We start from the raw sequence: 14,616 nt of genomic DNA, 5'->3' as shown, positions 1-14,616 counted from the left end.
AACCCTGAGACAGAGAAGCCAGAAGGGAAGTTTGGTGCTGACTCCTGCAGGACTTTGTTTAGCAAAGCCATGCTCCTGGAGCTACACACAGCTATGGGCATGGTTTAGTTGCAAATGGAGTAATTTCTGTTAAGATCAGCTGAAATAAATATTTAGAAGTTATTGGAGTCTGCTGACCTGTTCATTCATCAAGAAAGGGGTCTGGATAAAAGAAGCTCCAAGTCCCTTCCCAGACAGGGCCCAGACTTGGTATAGCCACAGCAGAGAAAACCATGGGATTGCCAACAAATTATCAGCTATTTTATCCTGAAAACTGCATAATGCCAATGCTCCAGTGCAGCTCTCCCTAAGAACAGGGACACAAGACAGCTGTGGAAACTTAATAGGAACCCTGGGGCAGCTGACTATGATCTGCCTTTGAGTTCACCTGCAGGTTCACCCCTCACAGTAATTTGGCATATGAGACTGAGATTAATTATTGCCCAATTGCTCCTTAAAGCTTTGCCTCAAGGAAGGTCAGAGAGAAAAGCCCTGCTGGACACAGAGGCAGGAGCTGGGCTGCAGATCTGCCCTGATCCACAGCAGTGATCAGATCACTCCATCCACAGTCCTGAGGGTTGAAGGAACAAAAAACTCCAGAAATCAGCCAAGAATGATTCACATTTTTATTAAGAAAATCAGAAGTCTGTTTAACAGTGACAGGGTTTCAGTGAAGTGCATGGAAGGCACACTGCCATTTGAAGGTACAATCAAATCATTCAAAGAAATCACAAAGCTGGGGGGAACTTCAGAGAGCGCAGTTCTCCACCTCAGTAACACACTGCACTACAAAACCCATGCCTGTCTCTCAGAAGTGGAGCCTGCTGGTTCCAGTGGGCAGGATGTACCCTGCCCACCCTCCTCTGGCACAACAGAGCTCTGTTCACCCCTAAGTGAAGCAACTACTGAAATCAGACAGCAAATTAAAACAAATGTAAAGGGAGCCAAGAATGAAATGTTCTCTCTTCACTGCACTATTCCTCATATTTTAATATTAGGTAAGTGGCAGAATTCTGGTGCCTCGGATGTTTTGGGGTTTTTTTAATTATCTATAATTCTCAGGAAAAAAATCCTCTCCAAAACACCCCCCTGAATTCTGCTCAGCTCTGGTTCCATCAGTGATGTTCGTGCCTCGTGACAACCACCACGGATGCCACCAGTCCTGTGACTCACACCAGAGTGACCCTGTCCTTTCCCCAGCCCAGAGGGAGGGCAGACCCTTCACCCTGCTCCATTCCCCAGCCCCAGCTGCAGCTTCCCCCACACCACCTGGGCTTTCCAGGCCCAGGGCCGGGCTGCCAACACTCTGCAGTTTAAAAGTACCAAACCAGCACTGGGCACAGCAAAAGAAGCCAGAGAAATCAACTTTTCCTGTGTCCTGAGCATGCATCCTGCTGGGAGCAGGGACCAGTCAAGACTCCAGTCCAGCCACTGCCTCCAGGACTGTCCTCAAGGCTGAGATGAAGGCTTGCAGTGCCTCTGGCTTTGCTTCATTTTGCTTCACCGAAACCTGCAGCTCTGAATCTGCAGCCTCAAGCAGGAGCTCTGTGAGGAAGAGGCAGCCTGAGTCATCCTGGGCACTCAGATAAGCTTTCCAGGGCTGGGCTCCAGCTTTGCTCATGGCAATGGTCTGGATGTGGACCACGTGAAGGGCTGTCTGGATGGTGTCTGGGTGGACAGGCCCACACCAGGGCAGAGAGAGCTGGCAGCTCATGTCCAGGCTCAGCCACGTCGTCTCAAACTGTTCTGCAGTCAGGGAAACATCAGGGATCAAGCTCAGGCTGCCTGTATCAGGATGAGCCTTGAGGACTTCTTTATTCCCTTCAGACATCAGAGGATCAGGATGAACCTCGAGGACTTCCTTATTCCCTTCAGACACAAGTGGCTCTGAAAGGAAAGCACAAACACATGTGAGATGCAGCTCCCAGTGGCACAAAGCCCATTTGATGGAGCAGAGGAAGGCTGGAATCCCAGTGCCATCAGCAGCATCCCCTGGGCTCGTGAGTGACCAGCCACACACTGCACAAGGTGATCAGAACACCAAGTCAGCATTCCCAAAGCACTCTGACCTTCCACACAAACCCATGGGAGAACATCTTGGCTGCCCAGAGCAGCTGTGGCTGCCCCTGGATTCCTGGAAGTGTCCAAGGCCAGGCTGGAAGGGGTTTGGAGCAACCTGAGGTAGTGGAAGGTGTCCCTGCCCATGGCAGGGGGTGGAACGAGAGGAATTTCAAGGCCCCTTCCAACCCAAACCATTCTGGGATTCTGTGATCTACTGGCAAGGGGAGAATGGACCCCAGAGGAAGGTGAGGCAGGTTACCTGTGTCTCTATTCCTGGAGTCAGCACAAGGAGAGCAGGAGTAAGAGGGTTCCACAGGCTGGTGAGCAGTGGCGAGTGCCCAGCGTTCTCTGCCATAAACTGTGGCCAGAGTGTTGAACTCCAAAGCCCAGGCATTGACAGGCTGCTTGGTCTGGTCCCCCAGGAGTCCCAGGGAGGGGTCAGATTTGGGGCTACACAGGACCCGCTTCACCTCCTCCAGCCCAGACTGCAGAAGGCGATAGTAGAACAGTCCACGGTCTCGTACAGCCATATCCAGCTCCTCCTCTGGGAACACAGAGATGCAATTTATGGAGAATTCTATCAGCCACATTTCCCCAGAGTACTAACAATTATTAAAAACAGGCTTTCAGGGATACAATACAAGCCTGCTTGCAGGCAGATAGCGAAAGAACAAGGGGGAATGGTTGTAAACTAACAGAGGGCAGGGTTAGATGGGATATTGGGAAGGAATTCTTCCCTGTGAGGATGGGGAGGCCCTGGCACAGGGTGCCCAGAGCAGCTGTGGCTGCCCCTGGATCCCTGGAAGTGTCCAAGGCCAGGCTGGATGGGGCTTGGAGCAGCCTGGGACAGTGGAAGGTGTCCTGTCCACAACCACCAGCCAGCCAGGGGCCAGGCAGCAGCCTAAGGCATGAAACCACCTTACCCTGCCAGCCTGGATGGCCTCCTCAGAGCCAGGATGCTGACACAGCTTCCATGCCCTGGGGACACAGCTGGAGCAGGTCCCCAAAAACCTGTGAGGACAGAGGGAACCCACCTATGCAGTAGTAGAGCAGCCTGCCCAGCATGTCCTGGCACTCGGCGGGACGGGCCAGGAAGAGCCGCACCAGCGCCGTCAGGAGCTCCATCTTCACTGCTGGGAACGTCTCGGACTTCACGTTCTCCACAAAGTCCTCCAAGACATAGGGAGCGTTCGGAATCTTCTCCCCGTGTGTGCCCAGGAGCCAGATCAGTGCTTGTTTGCCCTGAAGGAACCACAGAAACACCAGCAAACAGCTGCTGTGTGCCATGCGTTGGCATGAAACAAGCACGCTGAGAGAACAAATCCGAAGATTTCCGCTCCCAGTCTCGAGGCAAAGGAAAGCTGAACAGTCCTTGTCCACCTGGCCCCAAGCACTGTCCCCTCACCTCGCTGTCCTGGATGGTGTCCTCACAGCCAGGCAGTGCCTGGCACACGGCATCTGTGCACTGGGGACACAGCCAGGCCAGGTCCCGGAAAGCACGGACCACAGCTGCAAGGAAAGCAAGTTATCAGCATCCCCCAAGAGTTATAAAAAACACTCAGGGAAAAAAAGAAAACCTTTCAAACACCCCCACTCAATGGGCTTTGCAAATCTCAGCCAGGAAGGTCAGTGCCCTGCCTGTGACTGTGATTTGAGGCACCCTCCTTCCCAATCCCATGACACTGCATTTGTCAGAGCAAAGCTGCATCAGGTCTAAAATAAAGCACTGAGACTTCAGATTGTTCCTCTGGCTGCAACCTCTCTTCTGGCCACTGCCAGCCTTTAAAAAGCCTGACTCATGATGCTTCAGACGCATGAGGTTACAATGACAAATTAAAGCTGACCCCGATTCAAAATGACGCTCGTGAACTTTAGGTCAAAACTTTAAAGGTTTTGCTGCCCACTCAGAAACACCAGCAGCTCCTGAGATTGAATTCAACAGCTGAGTGCAAGCATGTGCTTTCAAATCTGAGAGCAAGACCAGTTAAAAGAGAACAGCAGGAACAGCAATGATGTGAAGGTGGATCGGAGGGCCGAAGAGAAAAAAGGAAGCTTGGGTACAACTGAATCAGACTATTATATGAGGAACAGAAATCACAGAGATTTAAAAGATCTATTAATCATCTTGGCCCTCAAACAGACAGTAAAACGTCTCTGCTGAGCCCCTCACTCCCTGAGTCAGCGGGTGGCAGCCAGAAAGAACCACGAACACAGCAACAACCATCTTCCCCTTTCCCACAGAGAGCAGTTCCTACAGAAGGAACGCACTTTATACCCCTCAACCTACCTGGAAGACTTCCATCTGAAGGTGCCAATTAAAGTGAAAGCCAAGTGCCTTTGAGGGCCTCGAGTTTGGGATCACGAGCCCCAGCAAGGGCACCTCCTGAGAGCATAAACCAGGCAGCAGCCTGCAATGGTTACCTGAGGTGATGTGCTCCTGCTGAAGCCCCAGCAGCTCTGTCAGAATTCCCACACACTGCTCTGTGTACGTCCTGGCAATATTGGCTGCACGGATGTTGAAAAGACATAAGAGTCAACCTTTTATCAGAATGAAACAGGATTCATGAGCCCAACTACTCATCACAAACTCGCTTTAAAGGAACAGTCTCTCTCCTTTCCTTTCTGACTACCATTTCTGAAAGTGTGGCCAAATGAGCTTGTTCTCCACACCAAGGTCATGTTCCTTTTTTTGAGGCCATGCCTCAGAAGATTTCGGAATTTTCCTTAGATGTAATATATTAAAAAGGCATTTTGTAATCCCCAGCTTTCTCCTTAAGAATACTGTAATAAGTATTTTTAAAGCTCACAAAACCAAAACTATCACCTTAACTCTGCCCCCATCACAACTCAAAGAACAAGCAGGTATTAGAGCTCCTCCACCCCCAGCACAGCTTCACTGAACACTGCAAAGCTCATTAACAAGATGAAATGACACATTTTCTTTAGAGCATCTCCTCACAGCATGAAATCCAAGGATCTTCTGCACAACCTGAAGCAGCTCAATGCCAGGATTTCTGAAATAATCAGTGGTTCAGAAACACTCTGATACAAAACGCTCCTGGGGAGGTTGGTCTCTGTGCTGCTGCAGCACAGAGCAGTGATTTGGTGCTTGCCCAGATACCCTTCAGTGGAGAACAGCCCCCCTGAGAGGTGCAGAGCTGCAGCAGAGCCAAGGCACAGCTCTCACCTATGGCAAAGATCGCTCCCTGCGCCAGCTCCACCGACACATCTGTGCAGTAACCCTTCAGCTCCTCCAGCACCTGCTGCACGTTTTCATCATTCACCAGCTCACACAGCACCTCCATCTTCTGGCATTTGATGTAGTGGGGCTCCGAATAGGAGCAGAAGAACTTTTTGTAGTGGCTGCTGAAGTGGCCGGGCAGGCTCCTGAGGATCTGGCGCACGTGGCAGAGCGCGGTGAAGCAGAGCTCCCTGCTCTCTGAGGTGCAGGCAGACAGCAGCGGGCCCTTCACTCGCACCAGCACATCTGCCTGCACATCTGGGTACTCCCTGGCCAGCACCAGGAACAGCTTGGTGGCTGCCATCACGACGCTGGGGCTGCTGCTCTTGAGGTACCCATCGAGCAGGTTGAGGATGTCGAAGAGCTCCTCCTCGCTGCGGGGTCTGTAGCGCAGCAGGAAGGTGAGCACCTCGCTCTGCCCCCACTGATCCAGGTCAGGCATCCTGCCAGGAGCACAGGCACAGGGGGCACGAGTCAGGGAGTGCAGGAACATCTGTGCTGTGCAGAGCAGAGGCCTCAGCCTCCGACTTCCTTACGGCCTCTGTTCCAAACCAAGTGGATGCCACGGTTTTATCTCAAGAGAACTGCCCAGTTATTAACTCAGTATCAGTCATGTGCACTTTTGCTGGTGTTTACACCAGGCAGCAACACTGACAAGAACCCTGGGCAGAGCAATACCCCTTTGTTCCCAGAGCACGTAGAGCTACCTGCAGAAAAACTGATTTCCTCAAGCAATGGTTAAATAATATATCTTTCAATGGGTCTGGAAAGACATACTAGAACATACCTGTCCCACAGATAGATCATGTGTGTTATCACTTAAAAAATCCCAAAAGTCTAATCACATTAACCTACAATTACAAACCAAACCATCAGCTGAGGCAAAGACTCCTTGGAAGAGCAGGACATCCCAGATTTCTCTGAAGACGTTAGCCTAAAGTGGTTTAGTTAACTTAGGATGGCCACCTCCATCTTTGGGTACCTGACAAGAGTTCCTTAGGTCCTCCCAGAAACTGCCTTTCTGCATAGAAAACACAAGAACAAGAGATGCTTCCAGCACCATCTTGATACCAAAGAAAACAAACCTGTTGAGGAGATGATGGGCAATGGGTTTGTTGATGACAACTCCTCCCTCCTTCTTCAAGATCTCTTCCAAGGCCCTCAGACAGTTCACGACCACAATGGGGTCCTGGTCACGAAGCAAACTGTACAGTTCGTTCACCAGAGCACCATCTGCAAAGCACAGAGGTCCTGCCATCAAGTTCGGTTGGCACACTGCAGTTTAATCACTATATGTGAGTCTTAATCACAAAAAAAAAAATGTGGCTTGAACTGGGAGAAGGGATCAACAAAACTTCAAACGCTACAGGAAGACCTGCCCTTGGCACAACTTTTCCCTGAGGGTCTGTGTGGGTCAGAGAGGCCCCTGGCTTATCAGAGACTGGGGATGGAACAAAATCATCAAATCATAGAATGTTAAGGGTTGGAATGGACATTAAAGCTCATTCATTCCACCCCCTGCCATAGGCAGGGACACCTTCCACTATCCCAGGCTGCTCCAAGCCCTGTCCAACCTGGCCTTGGACACTGCCAGGGATCCAGGGGCAGCCACAGCTTCTCTGGGCAACCTGTGCCAGGGCCTGCCCACCCTCACAGGGAACAATTCCTTCCCAATATCCTAAACCTGCTCTCTTTCAGTTTGAATCCATTCCCCCTTGTCCTGTCACTCCACACCCTTCTCCAAAACCCCTCTCCAGCTCTCTTGCGGGCTCCCTTCAGGTACTGGAAGGCCACAACACGGTCTCCCCGGAGCTTTCTCTTCTCCAGGCTGAACAATCCTAGTTCTCTCAGTCTTTTCCTTAACTACCCTTCCCTTTCTCTCCCTCTCTGCCCTGCAGGGGCAGCACAGCGAACCCAGCCCGGCCCTAAAGCCCGAACGCGCACCATGAGCACAGCACCTGCGCGTCCCCAGCCCCACGGCCACTCACCCACTTCGCAGTCCCCCTGCAGCTTCACCATCTTGGCACAGCCCAGCACGGCCGCCCTGCGCACGTAGGACGCCTTGTCCCGCAGCCCGCTCACGATGGGCTGCTGCAGGTACTCCTGGATCCCGGGCATCCTGCGGGCGGGCAGCCGGGCATCAGCGGGGCACCGCGGCCGGGGACACCCCCGCCCCGCCCCGGGCCCCGCCGCACCTGAGGCCGCACATGGTGCGCAGGGCGAGCCCGCGCACGGCCGGGCTGGGGTGGGCGCAGTCCTTGCGCAGGGAGTTGACGGCGAGCAGCGCCAGCTGCGGCTGCCGCGGGGCCTGGGCGCGCACGTAGAACGACACGAGCTTCTTCTGCACCACGTCCGACACCGCGCCCGCCTTCACCATCTCCGGGAACAGCCCCGACACGTCGGCGCCCTGCGCCATCAGCCTGCGGCGGGCACCGGGCTCAGCGCGGCCCGGCCCGGCCCGGCCCCGCGCCCCCCGCCCGGCCCCCGCCCGCCGTACCGGATCACGCGCAGCACGGCGCCGCGGTACCGCGCCGGGTCCGCCTGCACGTGCGGGTTCGACAGGGCCCTGCGGAGCTCCCGCTGCGCCTCCTCGCCACCCAGGTACGGCATGGCCCCGCGCCAGCCCCGCTCCTAGGCGCCGGTCCTGTTCCCACTCCTAGCCCGAGTCCCAGGTCCCGATCCAGTCCCAGATCCCAGGATGCGGTCGCGGTCCCGGGCCCCACGTGACCCCCGCGCACGTGACGCGGCCCCGCCCCTGGCGCACCGCCCGGCCCCGCCCCGCGCCGTCCGCGCGTGCGCGGCGCTTCCCGCCAAAAGCGGCGTGAGGGGCGCGGGGCCTCCGCCCGCTATGAGCGGGACGGTGCTGCCCGGGACCCCCATTGCCGTGGATTTCTGGAGCCTGCGGAGGGCGGCTGGCGCCCGCCTCTTCTTCCTGTCCCACATGCACTCGGACCACACGGTGGGGCTGTCCAGCACCTGGAGCCGCCCGCTGTACTGCTCCCCGCTCACCGCCCGCCTCCTGCACCGCCGCCTGCAGGTAGGTGTGTCCCGCCCGCCCCGGCCCTCGTCGCATGGGTACCCCCACCTGCCACACCCAGCCCTCATCGCCTGGGCAGCCCCACCTGCCTGTCCCAACCCTCACACCTCGGCCCCTGCAGGTGCCGATGTGCTGGATCCGGCCGCTGGAGGTGGGGCAGAGCCATGTCCTGGGTGAGGTGACGGTGACACTGATCGACTCCAACCACTGCCCTGGCTCCGTTATGTTCCTCTTTGAGGGTACCTTCGGCACCATCCTCTACACAGGTACAGGGCAGGTTCCCACAATCACAGAATCACAAAATGGGTCAGGTTGGGAGGGACTGCAGTGGGTCACCTGGTCCTAACCCCTTGATCAAGCAGGGTTGTCCCAGAGCACATGGCACAGAACTGTGACCAGATGATTCTGAAATATCCACAATGAGGGAGACTCCACACCCTCTCTGGGCCCTGTCCTTGCAGGAGATTTCCGCTACACGAGTGCCATGCAGAGTGAGCCGGCGCTGAGGGGCCGCCACATCGACCGCCTGTACCTGGACAACACTCACTGCCACCCCCAGCGGGCCCTGCCCTCGCGGGCGCTGGCCACACACCAGGCTGCCCACCTCATCCGCGCCCACCCGCAGCACCACGTGGTCATTGGTGAGTGCTGCCCTTCCTCCTGCTAGCACAGCCCCTGGCAGGGCTCACGTCCTGCCCTGTGCCTGAGGCACTGCTCTCCTGGCAGGTGTGTACACCCTGGGCAAGGAGACGCTGCTGGTGGACCTGGCGCTGGAGTTCAGCACGTGGGTGGTGGTGAGTCCCTGGCGCCTGGAGCAGATGCGGCTGCTGGAGCTGCCGGATGTGTTCACCGCCGAGGAGGGCGCCGGCTGGATCCGTGCCGTGGATGTCGCCGAGATCCGCTGGGACACGCTCGACAGCTGGAATGCGCTGCACCCCACCATTGCCATCATCCCCACAGGCAGGCCCATGAAGGTCACCCACCCCAACATCCACCTCATCCCATACTCGGACCACTCATCCTTTGCGGAGCTGTGCGAGTTTGTGAAGTGGCTGAAACCCTGCTCCATCGTTCCCATTGTGAAGGCTGACATGTGCCAGGCTTACTTTCAGGAATACCTGAGCTCGGCCCCCCAGGTGCTTCCTGACTTCAAAGTCCCAAAGCCCATGCAAGAGTCTGGACAGCAGCAAAGCCAAAGGAGGGGGCAGAAACCCATGAGTCTCTGGAGAAGAGCCATGTCACGTTCTGTGCCCCGAGGGGTCGTTTATGAGTCCCCAGAGAAAAATACTGAGAAACCTGAAGCGTTTACAGATGTTAAGGTTCCTCAGCACTACTGTGAGCCAACTCTCTGCTCAATAGAAGGCTGCACGCGTCACATGGGTGAGAAGGAAGAGCTGAGTGGGGAACAGCTGGGAACAACTGGAGCAGCACCTGTTTCCAGTGAGCACCTTGCAACTGGATTTGCAGAGCAATATTTACTCACTCCCTTAAATGTCCTAAAGCAGAATCGCTCACGGACATTTGATGAGCTGGTAGAAGGCTTTTTTAGGCAGGGAGACACACCCTGAAAAATTGTGTGACGTTGTTGCCAGTGCAGCAGGTAGCAGTGTTTTCGTTCTGCTCCATGCTCAGGTTTGCCATTAGGAGAGAGGAGCTCAGCTCTGCGACTCTACTTTCTTTACCTCTTTTTATAGAGGACAGAGAGGAAACTAAAACCAGTTTGTAGATGGTACGTTTTAAAAATTTATTTATTTTTTTTTTATCTCTACATCTCCTGTGTCCCCCACAATGCTGGGCACTGTGGTCCCACTGCCTGTGTGCCTTGTGTCCACCTTTTGCAGTGACTTGCCTGTCCCCTGTTACAAAAGCCACTGAGAGGTTGATTCAAGCAGAGCTGCAGAGGGTGTGAGCTGTCTGCAGCTGAGTAATTAATGGCTGGACTGTGATGAAAGGAGCAAGGGGGGGGAATCTGAGAGCCCCAAAGATTCTCCTTTCTGTAAGTCTGTGATACCTCACTGACTATGAGCAGTTCATTCCAAAGTGAATTACAGATGTTCTGTATCAAGGTGCTTTTTAAAAATGCTGCTTAAAGAGATCTAAGAAATGAAGTGCCTTAAAGTCCAATAATCTGTTGTCTATCTGTTAATCTACTAATACTTCCAGCTTTTGCATCCAGCCAGCCAACTGCAGCTGGATGTAGTCCTGCTCTCTTGAAAGTGCCATCTCAATGCTAATTGTCAGTGCTTTTTCAGGTTTGTGGCCAGAAAAAGTATGAATTGTCTGAGTTCTTGAGTTGTAGGCTTTTCAGAGTGGGCCACTATATCCTCTGCAGTCTCTGCACTCAGTCTTGCACCTCTGAATTCTGTTTGATTGCAAAGCACTCCTGGTAACTGCTACTTTTCTGCTTTCCCATTCTGTCTGCTCTTGTCCTGCAGTGGCAAATGGGATGGGAGATAATGAAACATCTGCTTAGTGGTGTGATCAGTCTTAGCAGCATTGTTTGGAAAGATTGTGACTGAACAGCAGAACTGGCTCTGTTAGTTAGAGGTTGGGCACTTTCCCACTGTGGATCAGCTGCAGAGCCCTGGCCTGGCACAGCTGGGAAGTGTCTGTAGTGTGACAAACCATTGGGTACCCACTGCAGTCGACTGTGCCAAACTGCGCTGCCAGTGTTTCAAATTGGCCCCTCCTATGGTCAGGGCAGCTGGAGTGGAAATGGTCACTGGACACTGTCCTGGAGCAACAGAGCAGTTTGTTCCTCATCTCTCGATCCCCCTTTTTTAACTTTCTAGGCAAAATGTTTCAGTATTTTCTGAACATAGTGTCCTGCAAGGCCTTTCCAAGAGGCAGCTAGATGGGTTGAATTCCCTGAATTGAGCCAGGAAAGGAAGAATTTGCTCTTGGAGTAGGGCCAGGCCTTGTGAAAAGCAAAGGTGTCCTTGGATGCAGCAGTTGCAGCAGTCACAAACAGGGCTGTCCGGAACAGTGAGAGTGTTGACAGCCAGAGTGGGGATGTTTGGAAAGCTGTTTGTTTGGCAAACATGAATCCTGACTCCCAGCCCTGTGCTTTCCCAGGCATGGCTGTATTTATCCCTGTTACATAAGGAGTGCCTGCCCCTGGGACTGCTGTGGCTCTGCCTGCCAGCTGCCAAGGGGACATTGGAAGTGACAGAGCAGTGTCCTGCGACCTGCACTTCACAGGGCAGCAAGGGCAGCTTGAGTCTCCTGCTGTGGTCCCTGAGTCCTGCTGCTTGGAGTTTTCTGTGTGGATTATTTCCTAATCCAAACTCAACTGCAGATCCCTGTCGGGTGGGTGTGAGTGGAGACACCTGCACGTTTTGTAACATGGAAATGATAGTGCTGTGCTTGTAGTGTGCTGTCTGCTACTGCTGCCTGGGAGATGCAGGCTGTTACTTAAATATTGTTGAAATTCAAGTGACTCATTTGACAGGCAGGGGAGTGAAGCCTGAACTCCCAAATTCCATGTCCTGCTTTGAGCAGCCTCTCCACTGCTGGGGAGGAATGCTCACCTTCTGAGTCACTGCTCCACTTGGGCATGTTGCAAATGACCTGGGAGATCTGATGTTTTATGGCATCCAGCCTTTCCTCTTTTATTCTTATCAACTATTTATTACAGTAAATGAAGTGGAGAGCCTCCTGGTCAGCCTCTGGGAAAAAAAGGAGTTGTAAATGGTAATTCTTTACAGAGGTAAATCTGAGCTTTAATCATGCAAAAATAAGTGAACATTGCAGACTTGAGTTCTGGGGATCTGCATCTTGTTTCTTTGTGCTCAGTTAAAGCTGCAGAATAAAATGCTGGCTTCACTTTCTAAAGCTGAAAAGGTAATTCCTGCCACTTGAGGAGGAAATTACCCATTGTGTAGAGCCAAGGAAACCTAACATTTCTCAGTGGCTTTAGAAGGCAATAGAAGCAGGAGAGACTTGACCAACAGTCATTTTGTTGGAGACCTTTGCCTCAGCACAGCAGGTGCACAAGGCATTTTAGTGCCAAACATTTCTTCCCTGTTAGGTGTTTAAATACTACTTTTGTGTACTATCCTAAAATGCTGGAAAATAAAACATGGCCTTGTGGGGAGAACTGGAATTGCTGAGTGTTGAGGCTTCTGAGCATCTTTCAGCTTCCCTTCAAGATGGGTTTAGTGATGGACCTGGCAGTGCTGGGTTAATGGTTGGGCTCTGTGATCATAAACGAATTTTCCAACCTAAAGTGGAAAAGTTGAAGTCTCCTGGCAGTAAATATCTGGCCTCCTACAGGCCTTGTTCTCCCTCACACTTGTCTCCACGATGTCCCTGTTTTCCTGCCCCCAGCCTGGCTCACAGGGGAGCAGCTGAGAGCTGGAGTGTCTTGGAGAGCAGGCTCTGAGCCTGCTGCTCCCAGCTCACCTGCACTGCTGCCCACAGGTGTGTTTTGCTCACAACAGTGACAATGAGAAGCTGCAGCCCAGTATTCACTGTGGAATATCTGAGGGCCACATGTTTGGAAGCTTCACTTGTCCTGGCAGGGAACAGAAAGTGCTCTGAGCAAAGCCCTCCCAAATCTATATGCACAGAGCATGTTCCAGCTGCTTATCTCTGGTCCACAGTTGAGAGAACCAAGCCCCAGTGAGGGGAAACAGCTCAGCCAAGGCCTTGCAGAGGAGCAAGGCATGAGCTGAGTTCCCTTTGGCAAGTTTTCAGTGCTGTTTTACCAGGCTGTGATCAAATGCTGGTCTGTTGTGAGGGCAGGTTCTGGAGCAGAGCTGCCTGTGGAGGGTCAATCACTGCGCTATGAACAGCTCAGTTGGCTCTAACTTCTCTAAAACAGTAGGAAAGCACGAGGAGTGCCCTGTTTGTGCTGTGGAGAGGGGAAAGTTGCTCTCTGGGTTGTTGTCAAGAAGCTGAGATAAAATTTGCCTGGCTCCTGTGCTCCACAGAAACGAGTGTGTAATGTCACCTTGCAGGGAACGCCCCAGAGCGCTGTTGGGTCGGGTGTCTGACTCTGCTTCCCCAATTACAAAGCCAGAGCACTTCCAACAACTTCTCTCTTCCCTGCTGCAGAGCTGCTGTCTGTTCTTGCAGCACAGGGGCTTCTTTTCTAGATTAAAAAACCTGCAGTGGCGAAATCTTTCCTTCACCAGAAAATGAAGGCATTTACATAATTACCTCTACAACGTGTTGTGACTTTGGGCTTATTCCAAATGAACCTCAAGCCTAAAATCTCTTTGTGCTTTTTTATGGAGTCCTCTGAAAATGTAGTAGAACATGTTGAGAAGGTAGAGTCACCTTGATAATCATGTGAGGTGCTGCCTTCAAGTGAGCTGCTGTGGGTGTTGTGTGTGTATCTGGGATTCCTTCGGTTGAATTTGGGATCTTTTGCCACAGTCACTGCCATGCTGAAGTTTTTCTGGCTGTGGCTTTGCACTTGGCTAAACCCCAGCCTGAGGCACAAGCAGCCGTGGGTTGTGCAATAAAACCTTTGGGACAGACCTTGACCAGGAGCCTCTTGGCTCTGTGTTCGGGGAGTCTGGGACTTCCTGAGCAGGTGCTGGGGAAGATGAGAATCATGTTCCACAGTCTTGGAGGTCACTGTAAGCCTGAAGAAAATCATGCCAAGAGAAATGAGTCCCCCATGCAGGACTGAGACCTCCCTATCTCAGAGGGCACAGAGCTCCTGAACAGTGTTTTGCTGGAGGGGGTTCACACTTGTGCTGCTGTTCATGTAAACAGGAAGCTGTGAGAGTTTATTAGGTTTTCAGAGAATCACAGAATTGTTTAAGTTGGAAGGGACCTTAAAGACCATCAAGTTCCAGCCCCTGGCACGGGCAGGGACAACTTCCACTACACCAGGTTGCTCCAAGCTCTACCCAACCTGGCCTTAAACACTTCCATGGCTTCTCCGTGAGTCTCTGCCAAGGCCTTACCACCCTCTGAATTAAGAATTTTTTACCAGTATCTAATCTAAACCTACTCTCAGTCTGAATTTTGGTAAGAGTATTTGTATTTGTTATTTTTAAATGTTGTGAACTTTTGCAAGACAGCCAATAAACGTCTCTGTAACACTGACTTTGAAAAGGCTGATTTACAACCCTGTGGAGTTCTTGAGTGGGTGATGGTGACCTGACTGGACTAAATCCCTTCTTGGAAGCATTTGACCTGGTCCCGCCTCCCTGCTCCAGCAGGGCCATCGCAGAGCACATGGCACGGGATGGTGTCCAGATGCTTCTGGAATATCTCCAGT

General features: G+C 52.9%; 2 protein-coding genes across 2 annotated transcripts; one reads left to right on the top strand and one right to left on the bottom strand.

The window, feature by feature from the left end:
- Nucleotides 1-651: 651 nt before the first annotated feature.
- AP4B1 (adaptor related protein complex 4 subunit beta 1) lies at nucleotides 652-8,038 on the bottom strand. Its single transcript, XM_082296328.1, has 10 exons — nucleotides 7,839-8,038; nucleotides 7,537-7,761; nucleotides 7,330-7,460; nucleotides 6,427-6,574; nucleotides 5,288-5,784; nucleotides 4,522-4,605; nucleotides 3,506-3,609; nucleotides 3,135-3,342; nucleotides 2,360-2,644; nucleotides 652-1,926 (listed from the first exon to the last, which is right to left on the bottom strand). Exons 1-10 carry the CDS (start codon nucleotides 7,949-7,951, stop codon nucleotides 1,451-1,453), a joined length of 2,271 nt encoding a protein of 756 aa, XP_082152454.1. The 5' UTR covers nucleotides 7,952-8,038; the 3' UTR covers nucleotides 652-1,450.
- Nucleotides 8,039-8,189: 151 nt separating this feature from the next.
- On the top strand, nucleotides 8,190-10,327 carry DCLRE1B (DNA cross-link repair 1B; the record flags this gene model as incomplete). The annotated part of the gene is made up of 4 exons (XM_082296329.1): nucleotides 8,190-8,378; nucleotides 8,500-8,644; nucleotides 8,840-9,019; nucleotides 9,105-10,327. 4 exons carry the CDS (start codon nucleotides 8,190-8,192, stop codon nucleotides 9,944-9,946), a joined length of 1,356 nt encoding a protein of 451 aa, XP_082152455.1. The 3' UTR covers nucleotides 9,947-10,327.
- Nucleotides 10,328-14,616: the final 4,289 nt, after the last annotated feature.

This window comes from Coloeus monedula (assembly GCF_965178545.1).
Source record: "Coloeus monedula genome assembly, chromosome: 23".
Lineage (NCBI taxonomy): Eukaryota > Metazoa > Chordata > Aves > Passeriformes > Corvidae > Coloeus > Coloeus monedula.
The sequence above is the reverse complement of the archived record's forward strand: the minus strand, read 5'-3'. Positions and strand labels throughout refer to the sequence as shown.

Coding starts and splice junctions, on each gene's coding strand:
- AP4B1 (XM_082296328.1), bottom strand. CDS start 7,951: ATGCCGTACCTGGGTGGCGAGGAGGCGCAGCGGGAGCTCCGCAGGGCC. Junction 7,762..7,838: donor GCCGTGCTGCGCGTGATCCG/GTACGGCGGGCG, acceptor TGCCCGCCGCAG/GCTGATGGCGCAGGGCGCCG. Junction 7,461..7,536: donor CGCACCATGTGCGGCCTCAG/GTGCGGCGGGGC, acceptor GCCCGCCCGCAG/GATGCCCGGGATCCAGGAGT.